Source organism: Crocodylus porosus, unplaced genomic scaffold (assembly GCF_001723895.1).
Source record: "Crocodylus porosus isolate Cpor-Errol unplaced genomic scaffold, CroPor_comp1, whole genome shotgun sequence".
NCBI lineage: Eukaryota > Metazoa > Chordata > Crocodylia > Crocodylidae > Crocodylus > Crocodylus porosus.
In genome coordinates, this window is record NW_017728907.1 from 51,583,899 (window position 1) to 51,606,059 (window position 22,161).

General features: G+C 42.8%; 1 protein-coding gene across 1 annotated transcript in view; it reads right to left on the reverse strand.

Annotated features, from left to right (window-relative positions):
- The window catches only part of AGBL4 (ATP/GTP binding protein like 4), a 1,420,095-nt gene extending 1,404,713 nt beyond the window's left edge, over positions 1-15,382 (reverse strand). Inside the window, exons 1-2 of the mRNA XM_019530625.1 lie at positions 15,379-15,382; positions 14,911-15,033 (exon numbers count right to left, since the gene is read on the reverse strand). Coding sequence (XP_019386170.1) covers positions 14,911-15,033; positions 15,379-15,382 — 127 coding nt within the window. The remainder of the gene's footprint in view (positions 1-14,910; positions 15,034-15,378) is intronic.
- Positions 15,383-22,161: the final 6,779 nt, after the last annotated feature.

Here is a 22,161-nt window from a genome sequence, read left to right on the forward strand (position 1 = left end):
ACAGGCTGAGGTGTGACTCCTCTGTGCTGGCCCATCTAATCACATAGTCACAGGGCAGAGATTTTGGGGAGAAACCAAGGTGGCTTTCTGCCACAATCACCTAGTTCAATCCCCGTAGCTCAAGGCTGTATAAACCACACAAATTGCTTGCATAACCTGCAATAAGAAATAAATTTTACCTCCATTTCAGAACTGAGACAGGCTGTCATTTACCCCAGATTACACAGGAAACAGCAAAGCTGAAGCTTCAACGCAGAATCTTTTGAGTTTCCATCTGCAGCTTTAACCACAAGACCATTTCTTCTGTTCCACAGCAATGGTAGTTAAGAATTAAAAAGCAACTTCGAAAAAAAAAGATCAACAACAACCGAGTTTAACTGAAATGTATTTTAATTTTTGGAGATAAATAGACAAGGTTTCCATGCCCCTCCATTCAGAAAACTCTCTAGCTGGACTTTGAGTGGCAACCAATGTGCTAAGTCTATTACAAGGAGAAACCAGAATCCATAAACACCTTTATTCCATTCCCATTTCAGCAACTGATCAGCTGGTAAAAAAGCATTTTACCATTATTGTATTAGGCCACATGATTGTCTTGGTAGCTGGTAAGTATTGGGAGCCATTGAAAAATCTTCATTGAAATGTTTTATCAACTGAAAATTGGGTTTTCAATTAATCATTTTGTCAAGTGTCTGCTATCCAGAGAAAATTGACTTTTTCCTAAAAGCCAAACAACCAAAAACCTACAAGTGTATGTCCAAAAAAACAAAACAAAACAGTTTAAAATTGATACCACTGTGCCTTGTGAGAATTGTTGGATGGATCCTTTCCCCACATTGTTCTCACTCGGCCAAGAGTCCTATGTCAGACCACACCTCTAATTTTGGTTTTCAGCTGAAAGTTTTTGAAAAAAACATTTAAGATTTGGAATGCTTTGGGTTTTAATCCCCTTTAACTATAGCCCATTAACTGAGTTTCATAGATCAGGAAACAAGTTCAGAACAGTTATGTAACTTGTGATACAACTATACGCTGTCAGCAGCAGGACCACGACTGAAATGTGCATATCCTTAGCTTCAGTCCTCTGCCTAGTTCACTTAGACTACATAAACCAAGTCAATTCATACTCCTGGGCTTGATAATTCTCTGCCTTGGAAGCTTATGTCATAATCGTCCCCCACACAAAGTGAGTGCAAAGGACTACCAGCTCAGAATGGCAGCATCTTTAGGTCACTGGAATTTGCACAGGTGAAAATTACTACATATGGTCATTCAGTAGAGAATCAGACTTTCTGGGTTGCTGACATCTGTAAAACAGAGATAACGCAGATGGGTACTGACAAGAGCTGATGAAATGTCTGAACAAAATGCCGTTAAGTAGCCTGGCAAAACATTCAGCTTCTCCCCCAAGTGAAAATAAAGCCCTTCTAATGGCTCTTAGCTCCAGAACAATTACTGTATACAATGCTTTAATTCTGAGTGAGATCATTTCTTCAGTGTCATACTCATCCCCATATCCACAAACCAAGTTGGAAATCAGTTTGTCCTAGCTCTGTTACTGGATGGCTCTGGTGCACAGAAGAAATAATTCCAATATCCATATGTGGCAACAAGACAGAGAATGCCCTGAAGAAGAGAGACCAACACTGTAACAAATAAATATTCAATTTCTGTCTGCCTTCCTGCCAAATACTTTCAATAACCTGCACAGACCTGGGTACCCAGTGGGATGGGATTCAGAAGGAGGTTTGCAAGCATATTCTAGAACTCATTATTAGATGCAAGCCCAGAATAAGGTTGCAGATTAGGACCATGCTAATGTCAAAGCAGGCACTGAGAATTAATAAAATTCCTTTTTTCAAGAGTGAATTCTTCAAAACAATTTCTTCCATTGTATCTGCAGGATTGGGCATCTTTTCCTCTACAGAGAACCTTTTTTCTGGACAGCTGTTTCTATCATCAGAATTTAGGTTCCAAATATTTGGGGGCTTCGCAGTAGTGATTTCCAGTGTGTGTTCCTAATTTCTAAGGTACCATGACCACCAACCCAGCCAAAATGTTTCCTGCACACTTTTAGCTGAAATGAGCTTTTTCTGTGTCCTTCATATGTCTGTACATCTGTACCTTCACTGACGATAAACTGATGTCACACTCATGTCCAGATGAACATGCAACAATTAAGATAAACACAGCTGCATTTATGTCAATGATTTTATATTCAAATATGTCTGATTGCACTGAAATAAACACAGCTGCATTTATTTCAGTGATTGTACATTCAGATAAGGATATTAGTCATTAGTTCAACGTGGTTATGTGTTCCTTCATAGCAGCAGTGTCGTTGCTATTCTCTCCTATTTTTTCTCCTCTTTTTTTTCCAGATGGAAAACCTTGGGCAGAGCCAGAGGGATACAAACTCGATATTCATCTCAAAGCAAGGAGTAGATGAGGCTCATTCTGTCATACTCAAAAATGTCTGAATCATCTTTGCTTAAACTAATAAAAAAAAAAAATCAGTGTCATAGACCAAGCATGGATAAACTGAGCCCTAAAGTTGAAAGCTGGGTGAAAGTATAAGCCACTGAAAAAGATAATTTGGCACCACACCTTCACAAATAGAAAGGTGTACTGATAAAGTTCTGACTGATTTCCATGGGACCCGTGTACCCATGCAATTCCACATCTAGGATACTGGCCTTACAGTGGAAAGGCTTTGGTAGCTTTCAGTGAGGCACATCCTTCCTGCCGTACAATTTCCTCACTAGAACCTGGATTAACGTTCTTACACTAATTGTTCTCAAACTAGTATCAGCTCCATATATCATTAAGATATATTTCCCACAACTTAAAGTATGTAAGCAATGCTGTATATATTTGCAGACAGCACTTGAGCACTAACATACCCCAGGTGATATTTGTAAAAATGTCTTCCACGTTGTATCCTGTTTAGATATATAAAAGGTTAAAATGTAGTTCCATTTACAATGCTGACCTAGCAAGAAAGAAATTAATTTGGCATTACAGCAGTAACATCAATTTCCCATGTAACTTTAGTAATGCATTTACTGGAAAGAGATTAATATCAATTCCATAAATCATTCACATGCATTTTCCGGAGTTTGAGACATCTGAGTAATGTCATATATGTTAGCTGATATCACTTTGTGCATACTACATCCATTAATCTATGCCTGAGGTCATACAGTGGTTGTCATTAAAAATATAAAACTTAAAAAAAAAATCAATCTTCCCATTCTTAATTTTTTGTGACTTCTAACTTGCAATAGGTTCAAATGTATTTTCTACTCTTGATAGAGTAACGCTGATATACACTGGCAACCTACATTTACAAAAAAGGGAAACATTTGTTAAATTATCCCCACTGGTAGCAACAACCACTTAATATCTCTATGTGAAGTACAGTATATGTTACTGCCAGCAACTCCAAAAATATCTAGTGTTTAATGAACCAAATATACTTCAATGGCACAAAAGTAAACTAAAAACAGACATTGTCAACAGAAACATACATAAAAACTTCCACTACATCTTTCCTCAGAACAAACGCTAATAGAAATTAAGGTCAAAATAGTAATCTCGTTAAGAGAGTTATTCACAGCTAGTCAATCATACAAGATAAAGGGTTTTTATAACCCAGGAAACCTGGGTGGGGAATTGGTTTCTTCTCCAAAAGACAGCACAGGTCACTAGTAATAGTATCTAAATACAGTTGACAGAGAGCAGCTTTCGTAAGTGTTTTTTCATTCTTTCTGTACCTCTATTATCTCTGCTGTATTGTGTTAACCCAGACTTAGAAATGATCCTGGTACTAATTAAATGAATGAAAATTTGGCATTTACTTGAATGCAAACAGAATCGGAACAAAGCATTTTACAACTATGGGAGTATTCTGCAGTCAGTTATCGTCAGCTCTTAGAGCTGAAGTACCGTTCTATTCTGCTGTGTTTGTTGCAGTATTCTGATAACATTACAGCTTTATTTTCTTAGTTTAGTTTTCATGATAGATAGATAGATAGATAGATAGCTAGATAGTAGGGCTGTGCGAAGCTTCAGCACCTTGATTTGATTCGGCAAAAATTCAGACCGATTCAGAGACCAAATCTCCAAATCCAAATCAAATTAGAGGACGGTTTAATCTCTCCGAATCGAATCAGAACCCTCCAAATCGATTTGGGGAGATTCGGAAAGATTGGGACATAGACACAGCTTTAAATGTTTTTTCTACTTACCTCTAGGTAGCAGGGGCTCATGAGAGCTGCAGTCCTGGGACATATGGACTGTCCCACAGGAGCGTAGGGGGGCTCCCCAGCACGTGCGGCAGCAGACCGGGAAATGGACCAGAAGCACTTCCGTTCCATTTCTGGGTCTGGTGGGGAGCACACAGGGGTCCCCTCCCTCATCCCCCCATTTCGGTGACTGGTGCCCCCTGAGTCTGGGGGGAGCACCCGGGATCCCCCCGCAGCCAATCGCCAAGCCAGTGGGGCGCGGGGGGGAGCACCGGCACACTTCCTGGCAGACCTGGAAGTGGCCATGGCTGAGCACATGGAGGACCCCGCACTCCTGTGGGACACTCCATGAGCCCCAGCATCACAGTGTTCACAAGCCACGCCTGCTACCTCATGGTATATAGAAAAAAACTTTTAAAACTGAGTGTATATCCAAATCACTGATCCTCCAAATCAGCACTGAACCTTCAGACTCCAATTCAGCCCAGACGAATCAGGGACAGTGATCCGAATCAACACATCGAATCACTGTCCCTGATTCAGGCCAAATCCAAATTGAATAATGCCCACTTTGCACACCCCTGATAGACAGACAGACAGACAGATAGATAGAAGTGGAAGGACTCAATTTCAGAAAATATTTTGGTAACTGAGGCCTACAGTAATCTGATAATCCTATGAACAAGTTCAGTCTCCTAATTTGCAATAACAAAAAGGCAGATCATGCCATCAGTTTTAAGCAGAAATGCCCATTAAAAAACAATGGTAAAGTATAAACCAGAATCATAGAAAGTTAGGGTTGGAAGGAACCTCAGGAGGTCATCTAGTCTAAACCCTGCTCAAAGCAGGACCAGCCCCAACTAAATCATTCCAGCCAGGACTTTGTCGAGCCAGACCTTAAAAACCTCCAAGGATAGAGATGCCACCACCTTTCTAAAAAACCCACTCCAGTACTTCACCACCCTCTGAGTCAGAAAGTTTTTCCTAATATCCAACCTAAACTTCCCTCGCAGCAACTTTAGCCTGTTGCTCCTTGTTCTGTTATCTTTCACCACTGAGAACAGTCCAGTTCCACCCTCTTTGTAACCACTCTTCAGATAGTTGAAGGCTGCTGTTAAATCCCCCCTCAGTCTTCTCTTTTGCAGACTAAACAAGCCTAGTTCCCGTAGTCTCTCCTCGTAAGTGATGTGCTCCTGCCCCTGAACCATTTTCACTGCCCTCTGCTGAACTCTCTCCAATTTGTACACATCCTTTCTGTAGTGGGGGGCCCAAAACTGGACACAATACTCCAGGTGTAGCCTCGCCAGGGGCAGAATCACTTTCCTTGATCTGCTGACAATACTGTTACGAATGCAGCCCAGGATGCTATTAGCCTTCTTGAGAACAAGGGCACAATGCTGGCTCACATTCATCTTATTATCCACTATAAGCCCCAGATCCTTCTCTGCAGAGCTGCTGCTTAGCCAGTTGATCCTAAGCCTGTACCGGTGCATGGGATTCTTCTGTCTTAAGTGCAGAACTTTGCATTTGTCCTTGTTGAGTTTCATGAGATTTCTTTTGGCCCAATCCTCCAATTTGCCTATATCACTCTGAATCCTAGCCTTACCTTCCAGCATATCTACTACTCCCCACCGCAATGCATCCTATTTTCCAGCCTGTTATTGAAGATATTGTAAAAAACCTGCCCCAGGACTGACTCCTGGGGCACTGCACTTGATACCAGCTGCCAACTAGACCTCAAGCCACTGATCACTACCCACTGACCCTAACAATCCAGCCAGCTTTCTATCCATGTTACAGTCCATTCATCCAACCTGTACTTCTTTAGCATGCTTGCAAGAATGCTGTAGGAGATTATATGAAAAACCTTGCCTAATTCAAGTTATAGCATGTCCACTGCTTTCTACATATCCACAGGGTCAGTCAGGTAGGTTAGTCATGACTTCCTCTTGGTGAATCCTGACCACTTGCTTCTCCTCCAAGTTCTTAGAAATGGATTCCTTGAGGATCTACTCCATGATTTTTCCAGGGACTGAGGTGAGGCTGACTGGTATATAGTTCCATGGATCCTCCTTCTTCCCTTTCTTAAAGATGGGCACTATTATTATTTGTATTATACTATAGACAGCATATATTATAAGACAGAGGTCTCAAAATACAATAAAATATTCTTTTAACAATCTTTCTCTTGAAGTATTAAATATTTTGGCATGATTCCAACAATTGGGCAAATTTCTTTTCTTTTGAGATGTAAGAAGAGCTTATTTGTTTTAACATGCAAATTTGAAAGGTCTTAGGGTTCTATTATAAGTTCTAAATTTTTGCATTATAAGTTCTGAATATTTCTCTTATCACTATTGAAAATATAAAAGCTATCCCATGACAGTGAAAGAAAAATATGTCAACATTTTATGGTAAAGCTGAAAGGCCAGTTGTGTGTGGACTGCAGCCTCGATGAAGTAAATGCTATTGCGCTCAATTACTGTAAGACTAAGTTTCACACAAAGATTTTCTGAAGTATGTTAACTTGCTTTTGAATTAGAGAAAAGTATTTAAAAGATTAACAAAAATTATATAAATGTACTTAGAAAAGCCACATGAGATCACTTAATACAATGTAGATTATAACTTGCTCCAACTGATTAATATCATTTGCATTTCATCAGCATTGCACTTTTATAAGGCTGTTAAACACAAAATGTGCAAGTCAGTAAACTTCCTGTAGAACAAGAAGAGACTCACCAATTTTTGTCAGTTTTTCCACCATAAGGTGGTGGTAAATCAGTCAACATAATGAAATCAGATCTACAGTAATTAAAGGTTGAATCTCAAATTTTACAAAACTTTGTTTAATGATGACCTCTTGAACACAGACCACATTGAACAAATTATCCAATCTTAACATTTTTGTCATAAAAAATGAGAATTCATCCAAAGGATGGAAAATTTAATGACTCTTGGCACAGTTCCACTTTCTGATTGAAACAAGAGTAGAAGCAGACAGCAGTTTAATTTTTAATTTCAAGAAACACATTATTTCTTTAACATTTAAAGAGCATCAGAGGAGATTAACAAGCACAAATGCATATTTTGAAAAAGCTCTTGAAAAGTCTCTGCATTTAACATTATGAAAGCTTTTGCAACAGGGCTGGAATACATGTACTTGTGTGAGCCAACTTCACTCTTTCAACTTTCAGAAAAGAAAGTTTTGTGATCTCCTGGACAGAAGAGAAGCCAATATGCAAAATGCAGGTCTATGAAAATGCAAGAGAGGTTACTGGGGTTATCAGATGGCAGGCAGGCTATAATGTGTCATAATCTAATGTCTATGTTGAGTCCATGATTTTTTGTATTCAGTAGATTTATGAAGTGAAGTTCGTAGGCTCTTCTATGAAAGGTGTTTTGTAAATTCCCTTTGAGGATTACACCCCTAAAATAAAACCGTACCATTTTAACATTGTTCCCGATTCCTGGAAATCAATTTCTAACTTTGTTCAGACTTAGCTAGATTTATGCTGGGATCAAGCACATGGGGGTCCTTCTTTGTTGCCTAGGGGTTATGGCCCTCTCCTGGGTTTTGAGACTGCTTCCATAATGTTTTAAGCATTTTACGTTATATAGTTATAGTTGAAAAACAGAAACACTCCTGATACCAGGGACTAGACACAGGATAACCCCTCACCAAAAAAGTGTCATAACCACTCAGCTTAAAGGCATGCTCTCACTTGCTGGCCCTAAGACACTTAAATTTTTGACTACTCACAGTCCAGATTCAACAAAAGGGAGACAGAATGTCCTCATCTAGCCTATTCAATGGTGCTAGGTGCTAAGGCACCCTCCTGGACAAGTACTCCAAATAAAGTACACTTGGGAGGTTACAGCTAGGATCCGGCATGTCCTGGATAGACTGGAAGAGTGGTCCACAATCACCAGATTAAATTTAACAAGGAAAAGTGATGAGTTCTGCACTTGAGACAGAATATACAAACACATACTGGGGAATGGCTGGCTAAGCTGCGGTACTGGAGATTAAGACCTGGGGGTTACAGTATACCATATTCAGCATATGGAGCCAACAATCTGCTTGTTGCAAAAAAAAGCCAACAGCCAACAGGTTTATATTAACAGGAGTGTCACTTGAAAACCAGGGAAAGTTATTTTTTTTTACTCTGGCATGGGAAAAGCCTCATCTGGAGTACTATGTTCAGTTTGGGCCCCACACATCAAGAAAATCCACTGCATCCAATTCTGGGCTCCACAATTCCAGAAGGATGTTGAGAAGATTGAGAGAGTCCAGAGGAGAGCCATGTGCATGATCAGAGGGCAAGAGAACAGGCCTTATGAAGAGAGGCTGAGGGCCATGGGACTCTTCAGCCCAGAAAAGTGCAGACTCAGGTGGGACCTGGTGGCTGCCGATAAGTACATAAGGGGTGTCCATCAGGATCTGGGAGAATATCTGTTCACCAGAGCGCCCCAAGGAAAAACAAGGACCAATGGTCATAAACTCCTCCAAGACCATTTGAGGCTGGACATAAGAAAAAATGTCTTTACTGTCCAAGCCCCCAAGACCTGGAATAGACTCACTCCAGAAGTGGTGCAGGCACCTACCCTAGACGCATTCAAGAAACGTTTGGATGCTTATCTGGCTGGGATCCTTTGACCCTAGCTGACTTCCTGCCCCTGGGGCAGGGGGCTGGACTTGATGATCTTTAAGGTCCCATCCAACCCTAACATCTATGAAAACTATGAAAAATGTAAACAGGTAAGAAAGAAAAATGCAGAGAGCTGGATTTGATAATGAGCCTTTAAATACCAGCAGGGCAGTTATAGAGAAGATGGAGATGGGCTTTTCACTGTGGCTGTATGGGACAGAACTGGGATAGTTAAATCAGGGATGATCCTGCCTTGAGCAGGGGGCTGAAATAGATGATGTCATGAAGTCTCCTTTAGCCCTACTTTCCTATGATCATAACTGGACTATTGGGAAAAATGTGGGTACCTCCACTATCACGTTTGAACTGAATTTAATGCTTTTAATATGAATTAGTTGTGGGGATTGACCACCCACCAATCCACATATGAAGGTGAAGTTCAGTTGCTTCCTCAGGTACAGTTTGAATCACAACAAAGGAAGGGGGCACTTAGGGATTGGGGGGTGTCTACACCAGATGCTTTACTGCGAAGTAGCATAGTTTACTGTGCAGTAAACATATGCATCTATACGTGCACATGCTTACTGCACCGTGAACCTTGCTAATCACGAGTCAATTTGCTACCTGCAAATGCAAGTAGCAAATACTTGTGATTTCTAATGCACAATAGCGCTTGTATAGACACCTGACTTGGAGCAAATCTGCTCCCAATCAGCTGGCCACCAGCGGACAGGAGATGGTTCCCTCCCCCGGGAGATGCCTGCTGCCAGGGCAGACTCTGCCACTGGAACCCAGGAGGGCACTGTGTCCCCCTGCCCTGGCTGCAGGGAACTCCAAGACCCCGCTCCAAGATTGCAATAGGGTAGTGGGGACTGGGAGAGCCTTATCTCTCAGCCCCTGCTTTGCCATTGCAATTGGGGAGAAGGGGCTGAGAGATCCTTATCTCCCAGAGCCAGTTCCCAGGGCTACCCAGATAACTGCAAAGCCAATGCTGAGAGTTCCCTGCTGGCAGGGGCTGTGGAGCCTGTTCCCCATGCAGCTCCATGACCACAGAGCTGGGCAGGGAACAAGCTCTCCCACCTGTTCCCCACCCAGCTCTGCAATCATGGAGCTGAGCAGGGAACAGGCTCTCCAGCAGGCAGCCCCCAGGGGAAGTAATATCCCAGCCCTGGCCAAAAGACAACTGTCTCCTGGCCCGGTGCTCCCTGCCAGCCCCTGGGCTACTACCCAGGAGGGTCCTGAGGTTCCCCCTGGTGGCAGCAGGGGCCCACTGCAGGGCCCCTGATAGTGAGAGCAGTTTGCAGCCATTAACAGCAAATCTGCTCCCACTTCTCTACACTTGTAGATGCCTGCCTGGGACCGTTTACTCATGAGTATTTTACTCGTGAGTAAACAGTTACCAGATTTAGTGCATGTGTAGACACATCCAGGAACACCTAAGATGTCTAACTCAAATTTCTGAGCATGTTCAGAAGTCTTAGCAGAGATGCCCTGGGAATTCTTCAGTATAATGGAGGCACCTAATGAATTTAGCTGCCTGATGGATTTTTGTGGCTGTAGGCACTGCAACATTCTAAATCATTCTTCGGAACCTAGGCACCAAAACTTCACCTACGCCTCATGCAGGCTTAGAGAACCAATCTCGGCCTGCCCCCAGATACACAACGCAAATGTTCTCAAGAAAAATATACGTATATCAAAATCCTTGCTTAAGCTCAGGAAAGACCAGCCGGTGAACAGAAGCAAATCTATCAGTACCTATTCCCTAGGAGCAGTGTCCCTGTGCACCCATCTTGTCCCAGGTAGAGTGAAAGAGGAATACTGGCAAAACATTACAATAAATCAGTTCCAAACTGATCATTTAATGTATTAATAGAGGGCAAAAGAGAGAAACTATAGTTCACTGAAATATTCATTTTCATCTAATCTGTAGGCCTTCAAAAGTGACAGTTGTTTTATTTTAGCTGATCATTCACAAAGATAACTATACATCTGTTTTTCACTGAAATTATTTCCTGGCTTCCCGTGAAATTGGTATCTTTCTAAAATTACCTTATGGAACACAAACAATCATAAAATGGCACCAGGAAATCTGTATGCCAGCTGATCTACAGCCACTGTCGTACAGTGAGCACAAATAATAAATGTCTGTTTGCCCTTTTGGAAGAATACTGGCTTGGATTGTAGGAGGTCAAGCTAAAATTTCTGTTCCAACACAGTCTTCCTGTGCAACTTTGTTAAAGTTCCTCAGACTCACTGCCTCAGTTCCCTATACAAAAATGGAATAATAGCACTTCCCTACTGCACAGAGAAATTAAATACAGTACAGATTGTAAGGTATTTCAAAATTATGGTGATGCAGGCAAGATAGGTACCTAAAACAAACAAACAAACAGCTCTACGAATATTCTCCATTTTAAGTAAATGGAGTTTCTCACAGCAAAAGAATCTGTCAGAACAAACTTATTAAATAATGGCAAGCCAACTTTGTTTTTGAGCTACATGAATAATATGGCAGTGTATCTCAACTAACTATAATACCAATTCTTACAACGTTAACGTCCTTTTCTGTTCTGGAAAGTTCTCTTCCCTTCTCTCCCTTGTCTTGCAAAATCAAATTATATTTATTATTTAATAAAATATTTAATACATCCTTAAAAAGGCACAGAATTTGCAAAGGACCTGTAGTATTTTAGAGGTAACAGAGAATCTCAGGTTTCACACACGTGCTTTTATTTAACAGTAAACCAATGATCTATGAAATATGATTCAGTCTGACTCAAAATCCCTAACCTCCAACTTTCTCCATGTCTCTACTTAGCCATTTCCTGTTAGCTATCTGGTAGGCAAGTGACTCTCAGCCACAATGCCACAGCACCGGAGGTTGCCATGAGATCCTTTAAAGGCTGCCACAAGGTACCATGCACTGTTAGGTACACAAACATCTAGGCTAGGCACGGACATTCAAAAAGCCACAGCCTGAATTGATTCAGTCTTTGCAGGTCAGTCTAACCTGTGTGGATTGCACCAATTTGCAAGTGAAGAGACATTCTCGAAATGCAGGCACATGCCTGTAGTGGCTCAGGCCAGGAGTCAGAGGTGCTAGAGCAGCCCTTGGCTGCTGGGAAGCTGTGCCAGGGGAACATGGCCAGCCCCGGCAGTAACCTCAAGTGAACTGGCCAGGGAGGGGGTTTAAATCCCCCCTCGGTCCCACTGGCACGGACTTGAGCTGGAGTACACCAGGCACTCCCCACTCAATGCTGCAGCAGCGGGGCCAGGATCATGGCCAAACACAGGCTGGCACGGCCCCTGAGGCAGAAGGGGCAGGGAGGGGGGTTATTCCCCCTTCTAAACCTACTGCCCCCATGGGACCATAACCAGGGTATAACTGACCTGACCGCTGGCTGCTCCCTGCATGAGGTGGACAGTGGGATAAGCCCCCTCCTGCCCCCTCGCCTAGGGGGCCCTGCTGGCGAGTGGGAGTCAGAGCTGCCACGGACTGCAGTGAGCAGAGGCAGGCCACAGGCTCGGAAGCTCCCCTAGAGCTGCTGCCACCACTCATCTGAGGCAGCTTTCCCTGGATTGCCCGCAGCATGGCCGCACAGCCCCCCGCCGGAAGGAGCCTCATGCCACGGGCTGATACCATGACACGGGCTGCGGCCCCCATCAGGGTTGCTCCCCATCACTGCTCTAGGGGTGGGGGTAGGGCCAGAGGCCCCCTTAGATGGGGGGCAAGGTGGGGTCTGCTCAAACTGACTCCCACTGCCACCACTTGCACTCTGCAGGGAGTGAGCAGTGGGATAAGCCCCCTCCTGCCCCCTCCACCAGATGCCGGAGGGGAAAGAACATGTTTAAGGGGGATATGAGGGCCAGCCTCTGCCCCCCCCACCCAGAGTGGCAAGGCAGGGAGCAACCCTGATGGGGACAGCAGCCCCTGTCACAGTGTCCCAGAGCATGAGCCTCTTCCAGGGGGGAGGCACTGTGGGCAGGGGCAGGGAAAGCTGCTACTGATGAGCAGCAGTGGCACTGGGCAGGGGGGGCTTGAGGGGCTATGGCCCCCTCCAAGCCCTGGAGCTGCTTCTCATCACAGTTCATTGCAACTCTAACCCTTGCTTGCACACCCATGCTGGGAAGAGGCCTGTGCTCCTCGAACACCAGGACAGGGGCTACTGTCTCATCAGGGCCCTGCCCCCTTGTGGCTCCAGCAGTAGGGTCAGAGGCCCGGCCAGGGGCTAGCCAGAGGGCCCCTTAGGCAAGGGGGCAAGGAGGGGGATTATTCTCCACTCCCTCTGGCAGAGTGGGGAAGAAGGAGGTTCATCCCACCATTCACCTCATACAAGGATTATACTTGATGATGCCCCATTAATGGAAAGAGACAGAAGATTTGACCACAGTCAACAATTAGCTGGAGTATCCTGTAATCAGTTAGTATGTATGGAACTACCTTGGACCAGAAAAATTGTTCCAAACAATCACTGGACTGACATATAATAAAAAACGGACTGTAAAATTGGAAATCAGACACACATGACTTGCAAATAAGCTGTATACAATGTTATGCAGTGTTGCTGTTGTCAAGGAGAAAGAGTAAATGGAGTTAGTCATAGTATTGCTTATATTTTGGGAGTATCCAGAAGTGTCAAACAGGATCAGAGTCCCATCATGTTACATTATGTGCAAACACAATTACTAATATTATCTGCCCTCCAAAAGGTAAATCAAACTGTATTGTCAAAATCCATACGTAGACTATGAAGATACTGTTTAAAGTTACCTTTTTCAATAATTATTTAAGTTGAAAAGTATTTCTAATTCTACCGTTCTAAAAACGGGAAATAAGTACTCATCTAATGACCCACATCTTCATTTTACAGAAAAATTGGTAAATGATTGCATTTCTCGTCTTAGCTAATTGTTTAGTTTCATAAATTATACTGACTTTTTCTGATTCAGGAATCATAAAATCATAACCGAGAACAGGTCAAGATTAATAAATATATCAAGTTATTAAATATAGTATTTAAACATTTTCTCAGCCTTCATAGTTATAGTTTATAGTTTAACAATAGGACATCCTTTATTATTCACTACCATCATTTTCAACTTTTATACACTATAATCAAGGGATGTAATAACTCAATTTTATATTTATCTAAAAGCTGGCAGCCAGTATTCCACCCTGAGGGACCTAATTCTTCATAAAAAGCTCATTTTATGAGGCACTGTAGTACTTTTGGCATTACCAGCACCTCTCTCACAAACCACACTGGAAATCGTAGCTCATTCTGCCAAATGCCTTTTGTACATATGGTGTTTAACAGTGCTTTGTGTATTTATTAAGCTAGCAATAATAGATTTAAGCAATATATGTAACAAAATGTTAAAACATATTATGAAATACATAAAAAACCATGAATTAATTTAAAATTAGTCTTTAAACCAACACCCTAAATACAACATTTGTAAAAATAATCTGTCTTTTAGAGTCCCAGGGTTGAATCCTTAACCCACAGCAATGGAAAAGGTTCCACTAATGTAAAGAGAGCTGGCTCTGGCTACAAGAACCTGAAACAAGCCATATATAGTTAAAGATAATCTGACATAGCTTGCAAGATGCTAAGGACATTCCTGGAGATACCTGGCACTTCTAAACATTGTACTTCTGTACTGTTCTTGAGATGTGAGGTAACTGTTTCTTACCAAAGCATTAATTTATAAAGATTTGGGTGAAATCCTACTGACCGTGAACCTGAAGTCAAGTGTGCTGAAACCAGTGGAAGGCTTTCCATCAATTACAACGGACTTCAGATCCACTGAAATCTCATTAACGTGAGTAGTCTTCATTGACTTCAGTGAACAGCCTTATTGAAGTCAATTAAAATACACACATCAGCAAATTAAGAAGCATTAAATATATATATTTTTAAATTAAGAGAGTGCATTTTTTATGCAAATACAGAGTAATATTGTAAAGGTTAATGCATTATATACAAAACATTGAAGGTACTTACCACTTTCAAAACAAGCATCAAATATAAGATGTCCTTTTTTAGGCTGTCCACAGTAACCAGGTGGAAGAACAGCATATTTGCTTACATTCCCTGCTATGATATCGTCACTTCCTATGTCACTACCTGTTGCAATAAAAAAATGCCAGAATTAAACAGAAAACAAAACTATTGAAACAGATTGAGGGATCCCCGTCGCCCTGTTGCTTTTGCATGTTCAATAACTGTGCATTTGCACACACATAATTACATGTGTATCTGTGTTCTTTCTTTTTAAAGCATATTTCAAAAAAATATTTGCTACTTAATAATTTGATTTATTAAAGTTCCTAATATTAACAGGCCCCACCAATTAGTAGATTTAAACTTCTGTTCTAAGAAAATAAAAAACTATTAACGCATGCTGCTCCCCGAATTCTCCCCCAGCCCCCCCCCAGCCCATAGAGTCCACACACTGGTACTGTCAGGTACCCATGCTTCAGTGCAACTTCCAGGCAGCCTCAGAAACCAAGTCCTCCCTGAGCACGTCTACATGAGATGCTGACTGCACAGCAGCCTGATACTACTGCACAATAATGTCACGTGACAAAAACTGTGACGTGACACTTCTGCGCAGCAGTATTAGGCTAATGCACAGAAGCATCACCACAAAGGCATTCAAGGCGGTTACTGCGCAGTAACTCAGATTACTGTGCTTTTATTAGGTACTTGCTGTAGATTCATAGCTTACTGCACTGTAAGGGGGAAGAATTCACTGTAGAAAAGCTTTGAGTTCCTATGAATAACAGACATTAAAAGAACAACTTTGTGGTACCACTTCTTATGGTGAAATTAATATGTAAAGAGGTGAAACTGCGTGTGGCAGCAACTGGGAAAGGCATAAGAAAAATAACCTACTGAAACAAGCTGTTCTCTAAGCCACAGTGTTGTTTCTTTTTATTACAGCTACATGTTCCTGGACAAGTTATGATCATCTATCCCTACGTGTGGCAACATGAGGCTCCCCAACTAGCCACAGTGCTAGTTTCCCCACTTGCCTTTGGGCACGCCACCCACCTGAATCTCCTGCCATGCCTTGTTCTTAATTAAGGAGGCTGCTCATTCTTGCCCCAATGCCAGGGGGCACTATCTGCAGCTCTGATCCTCCCCTACACTGCAGCCCAAGCCTCGCAGATGGCATCCACAAATGTTAATCCCACCGGCCCCACACTGGGCCCCAGAATCCTCCACTCTGGACCCCCAAATGGATCCCTCCACTCATGAAGCCTACTCTGCCTTCATTCAGGCTACCTAGCTCCCTGAAACTATTTTCCCTCTCAGGCATGGTCCCCCCAGGACCTTTGGCCACACAGGCCCTGGCCTCTCCTCCAAAGCCAGTCAGAACCCCAGGCCCTCAGCTCTGGGCATCCCTCGCGGTGGGCCCCTGGCCCTTTTGACCATTCTGGTCCTGGTCCCATCACTGACCAGTCAAAGGTACTCTACATCAGACCCCTGAGCCTCTACCCTCACTCTCTCTCCTGGGTCCACCTTCCAGCCGTACTAGGGGTTAACCCACCTGGTTGCGGGAGCTTGGGTAACACATACCACAACTAGTGTTCCAGGGTCTCACGGGGACTTTCACTCCCCACCTGGAGCAGCATGTCATTGTGCTCTATATAGATATATATAAACATACTGGGCTTTTAGCACTCTGGTTCTTCTCCCCTCCTCACTGGGGTTCCTCATCTCTGCCCCCTCACTGGGGCTCCACACCGCCACCTCACTTGGGGCCGCAGGGCTTCCCTCCCCGGTGGGCTCAGGTGACCATAGCTGTGCCTGGCCCCAACTACATTTCTTCAGGGTCTTGCACCGCACAGGGCTCAGGTGGCTGCAGCCATGCCTGGCCCCAATTATCTCCAGTGTTACATGACCCTCCCAAAGGTGAGGGCTAGGGTTACGGCACTCTTACCTGCCTTTCACCAAGGTGGTAACTGGCCTGGCATTTCCTGGGGGCTTCTGCACCACCGAGAGCCCAACCAGGCCACCCACTCCCAGCAGGGTGCAGTTTTAGGTCATGCCCAGGACCATGATCCTCCAAACCACCCACTATAGCTCCTCCCTTACCTCCAGGAATGATACATGAAGCCTTGCAGCTAGGCAATGTTCCTGCCTGCCCTGCCTGCAGCAAACTGCCGTGTTTATATGGGCAGCCAGAGATCTAAAATGGCCGCTGCAATCAAGCACCTGCTGGCTGCTTGGCTCCGGTCTTAAAGTGACAGGCACCAACAGTGCCCTGCCACACACCTTCCCCCTTAAAATTGTGCCCGGGAGAGGTTTCCCCTGTCGCTCCTCCAAAGCAGGCTCCCCTGAAAGCCTGTGAGAGCCCTCAAATGGCAAGCACACCCCAAAGGTGCTCCGTCACACACCCCTTCACTTTGAATGACATTCGGGGGGGCTTCATTTGGCTGCCTTCCCTGCTGGCTTTGTCCCAGCCTGCTGCAGCCCCTGCCATGTGGCGAGAATCCCAAAGGCGCTCCACCACACTGTGTAAGTTACTTATGTGTATCTATAGCTGTGAAGTCATTGATAATCTATCAAAACCCAAGAGCTTCTCTCCTTCCCTTCTCTTTCACCCTCAACCCAGGAGCAGGTAGAGTGGCTAGGTTTTCTTCTCACTAGTCTGCCATATTTTCTATGAGAGATCATCTTCCTTCAATGAGACAACATATTGTGCACCTGTTTGACTTTGAGGTTAACATTATATATCCTTTCTTACATTATTCCTGTCAACCTTAATGGACACTCTGGACCCTTTTAGTATTGAGCTCTCAGGAAGTTAACTGCCAGTGCTCCTAAAGAAATCTGTCATCCAAGCATGTTTGATTTTACATTTTTTAACTACCTGCAGTTCATCTATATTTAAGTTAATTTTACATTAAATATATCAAAAATCTCATTAAGAACTCTATTAGTGATACTGTTAAATGGTCCTTGTTCCTGCACATAATGTTTCCCTACATTTGTATAGACATTTTGACAATAGTATTCTATTGTTTCATACTTAATAGATGGGAGATTTTATGATTTTTCCTATTTTTCTACCATTTTTCCCTTTCTCGCTTCTTCTCTTATGCACTCTCCTGTAAATTTTATTTTGCCTTACCTTATTTATAAACTTGTGAGCCTATGTAATTTAGAACGCTTATTTAAGACAAAACTTAGTTCTTCAATTTCCCATCATCTACTGAAATCCCATATGTATTGTATCCCCCAAATCTGTTGTATTTATTTCCTTACTATTTAAATAATGTTATTGCTTATAAAAGGGAAAAAAAGATTTTATGCTGTTAGATTTATTCATTTCATTTTGCATCAACCAAAACATTTTTAAAAGCATATAAAATTATAAAAAATGCTACATGCAGATTTGACTTCTGGGAAAGATGTAACCAAAAATTCTGACTTTTGTGCATTTTAATTCCCACATTCTTCTACAATTTATTTTCTTGATTTTTGTCCCTTAAAAGGGAAAAAAAGAACAGAATACTGAAATAAACCAATGACTATCAAGGACGAAGTACTGTTTTTTGCTTTTTCACAACAAAATCAATACGGGACAGGACAGATAGTATCGATACAATCTCACTGTAAGCAAATTTTGACGACAGCTTTTCTTTGATGCAAGTATTGAATACATTGGCACAACATTAAATTGTGCTGCTTTGGGCATTCCTATTGCGGCATGCAACATGTTTGCTTCTAATCGAAGCACACCTGGGAATTTTGGTGCTCTGGACAGGGGGTGCCAAGGTGGGAAGGGAGGGGTGGTTGCACCAAAAGCTGGAGTGTGGGTGGGAGCGTGCTGAGTAGGGGAAAGTCTTCCCGGGGACTCAAAAGCTCCCAGCTGCTGCTGCCACAACAGTCTCTCTAACATCAGAGGCAGCTACATCAGCTCCCTGCACAGCAGCAGCTGTTCCTGCTGCCAGTGCTGTGCAGGATCCCCCCTGGGCCACCCTTCTGCAACCCACTCAAAATGAGCGCCCAGGGCTAGTGCCCTGCTCACCCACCCCTAGCCATGCTACCGGTTTCCAAACACAGTGGTAGGAGAACAAAACGGTATTTTTCATCTGCAGGAATAAAAATGAAAGAAAACAAAAAAATGTTTCTTATATCTTCTAATGAAAGAAATAAATCATTTCTATGCTAATATAATGACTAGGTCATTCTCTTCATACCGCCTCAATTTTTTCTAAGCAGCGCTGCTGCTGTTTGGACAACAAATATTTAACAACAGAAAAATTATTTTTATGTCAGAGAAACCTAAAAGAAATATGTATATCTTTAAATGCAGACGGCACATGATGAAATAATGTGATGATAATATCTTATTTCACTCTGATAAATAGGCCTACAGAGGCTTCTAGAAATAGACTTTTGGTCTGTACTGATTTTTTGACATTTAAATGGGTTATGGGGATGATGAATGTGACATAAAGCTCAATTTGTTTTATTTTTATATTGAAAACTATTTCACACAAATGTTACAAGCAATTCATATTGGCCCTGAATGATGAAAACAGCTTATTAATTAAAACTGACCTTTCCATACAAAAATGTATTCTACCTCTTGAGCCAAAACACCTTAGTCAAGGTAACAAATTATAGCAATGTATTAATGACACCACAAGTAAAGGATCTGTCAGGTGTTCCATTATATACCCATATTTTCTACAGTTTATAAATCCTGGATAAAAAAAATATATCCAGGTTAAACTTTGCCATCTAAGTTCCTACGCCTGGGAAGAAATATCTTTGAGGGGTACAGAAGCTAAGGAAGACAAAACACTAGAATTTACATCTATTCTTCCATCATCATCACTCAAAAAACTGCAAAGATTGATTTTTATAAATGTTGCATGCTATTATTTCTTCACAGAAACTATTAGTATTTGCAACTAGAGGTTATTTTGTTTTAGGCTGAATTACTAACCATAAACAGCAACTCTGAAGCATTTATATCTTTTTGCTTTGTACATAACATGACTAAATATTTAGGGCTACTATGCCCCACAGAGCTGAGCAACAGATATTATTTCCTCTAAGATCAATAATCCACAGCTAAAAATAAAAAGCTAGACTTTGTACCTTGAAAGAGAGCAAGAGGAAGTAAAGGAGCAAGTCCTACGAGGATGACTAGGACAAACCTCCTGGGTAAAGGCTCAAAAGTAAGAACAGGAACTGTATCCTTAATACTCCTACAAGGAAACAACTGGGCTCGAAGTGAGGAGCAGAGGCAGCTATGGCTCCTCTCCATGTGTTGGCCAACAAACTCAGGAAATCTGTGTCTCAAAGACCTGATGTCCCACACTCTCTCCCTTCAGGGGAAAGGGGATACAGGCAACCCCTGCTTAGCGCTCTTAATTGGCTCCTGAAAAAATGAGCATTAAGTGAAACAAGTGTTAAGCAAAACCGAAAGTATTTGATGATCCAAGATGGCAACCACAATTGTTTTTAATGAACCAAGATGGCAACCGCAAGCATTATAACGAAACTTGCTGAGCACTAAGTGAAATCAGGTATCAATTTAAAATGAGTGTTATAGCAAAATAGTGCTAAGCGAAACAGCATTAAGCGGGGCTTGCCTGTATTCCAGAGGAATTGCACCTCAGGAAAATGCCTCCTACTTCTATTCCTAGTACAGTCCCAAACTCAAGAGTAAGGCTAATGCCTTTATGTAGCTTGTAGTACACAGGTATTTTACAAGTCTTAATTAATGCTTGATCCAGTGTTTTGAAAATTTACCTTTTATGTATACTATCTTGAATTATTCTCGACTGCATTTTTGTCTCTGTAATTAATGCCATCGAATTTATATATAGTGGGTGCATCTACACATGCACTTTACTGCAGTTGACTAATTAGGTCTGAAGTAAAATATCACTGTCTATACATGCATCCATATTAGGGCACAGTAAATTAATTACTATCCTACAGCGGAGTCTTTTAGTGTGCCGAACCACGTGTATAGACGGTGACCGGGGCTGTTCTACAGTGCAGGGGCTGCCTGCCAGCTAGCCCTGCACTGGAGCACCCTCGTGCCCCAGGCAGCCCCTCCACAGCACGTTGAGCTGGGGCAGAGCAGCCCCGGGCTGACACACTGACCCCACAAGCTTCCTGCCTGCCAACAGCTGCAAACACTGCACCTAGCACAAACTGTGTTTAATTCTGCATGCTAATGGCGTATGTATGGGCATTCCCTGGGGACAAGAAGCTGCAGCTGAAGGTGCACCGCTGCTACTTGTCCCCGGGGAACCAAGCGTTCATGCTCATCTGGATGCAGCCACTATGTCTATATTACATTGCTGCTGATCACCTGCCATGCCATCTTCTAACGAGCATGAAGTTGTACTACAGATGTACTCTGCACTGCTATGTGGCAGATATACATGGATTCCTAGTCCTAGTCTCATGCTTCCCTGGTTAGTTGATATTGGGAGTGTCAGAGAGGATGTACTTTCATCTTATGAAACAGTGAGCGTATTATACTGAATACTGACGCCTCTGACCTGTTAGCAAGTTCTAACAGGAGTCTTGACCAACCCTTTTTGACTAGATGACACGCGCATGGTCAGAGGGCAAGAGAACAGGCCTTATGAAGAGAAATTGAGAGTCATGAGACTCTTTAGCCTGGAAAAGTGCAGGCTCAGGGGTGACCTGGTGGCAGCCCATAAGCATATAAGGGGTGTGTGCATCAGGATCTGGAGGAATGCCTGTTCACCAGAGCGCCCTTTGGGAAGACAAGGTCCAACAGTCATAAACTCCTCCAAGACTGCTTTAGGCTGAACATAAGGAAAAGCTTCTTTACTGTCAGCCCCCAAGGCCTGGAATTGACTCCCTCCAGAGGTGGTGCAAGCACCTGCTCTGGACTATTTTAAGAAATGTTTGGACACTTATCTTGCCAGGGTGATCTGACCCCGGCTGACTTCCTGCCCCTGGGGCAAGGGGCTGGACTCGATGATTTCCAAGGTCCCTTCCAGCCCTAACATCTATGAAATCTATGAAGCATGGCTAGATCACAAAACATCATGGGGAAGAAGAAAAACACTTCAGCTCAGATGCAAGATAAACTGGAAGGAAAGCAAGATAACCAAAGTTCCTACTGCACTTCATTCTCAGGGAGCTTGTGACCTTGCTTTTGAAAGTACTGCTGGATAAAACAGAGACCCAGCAAATCCAAAACAGGAACTTCTAAGAGGCCACTTCCTAGCATTGGTA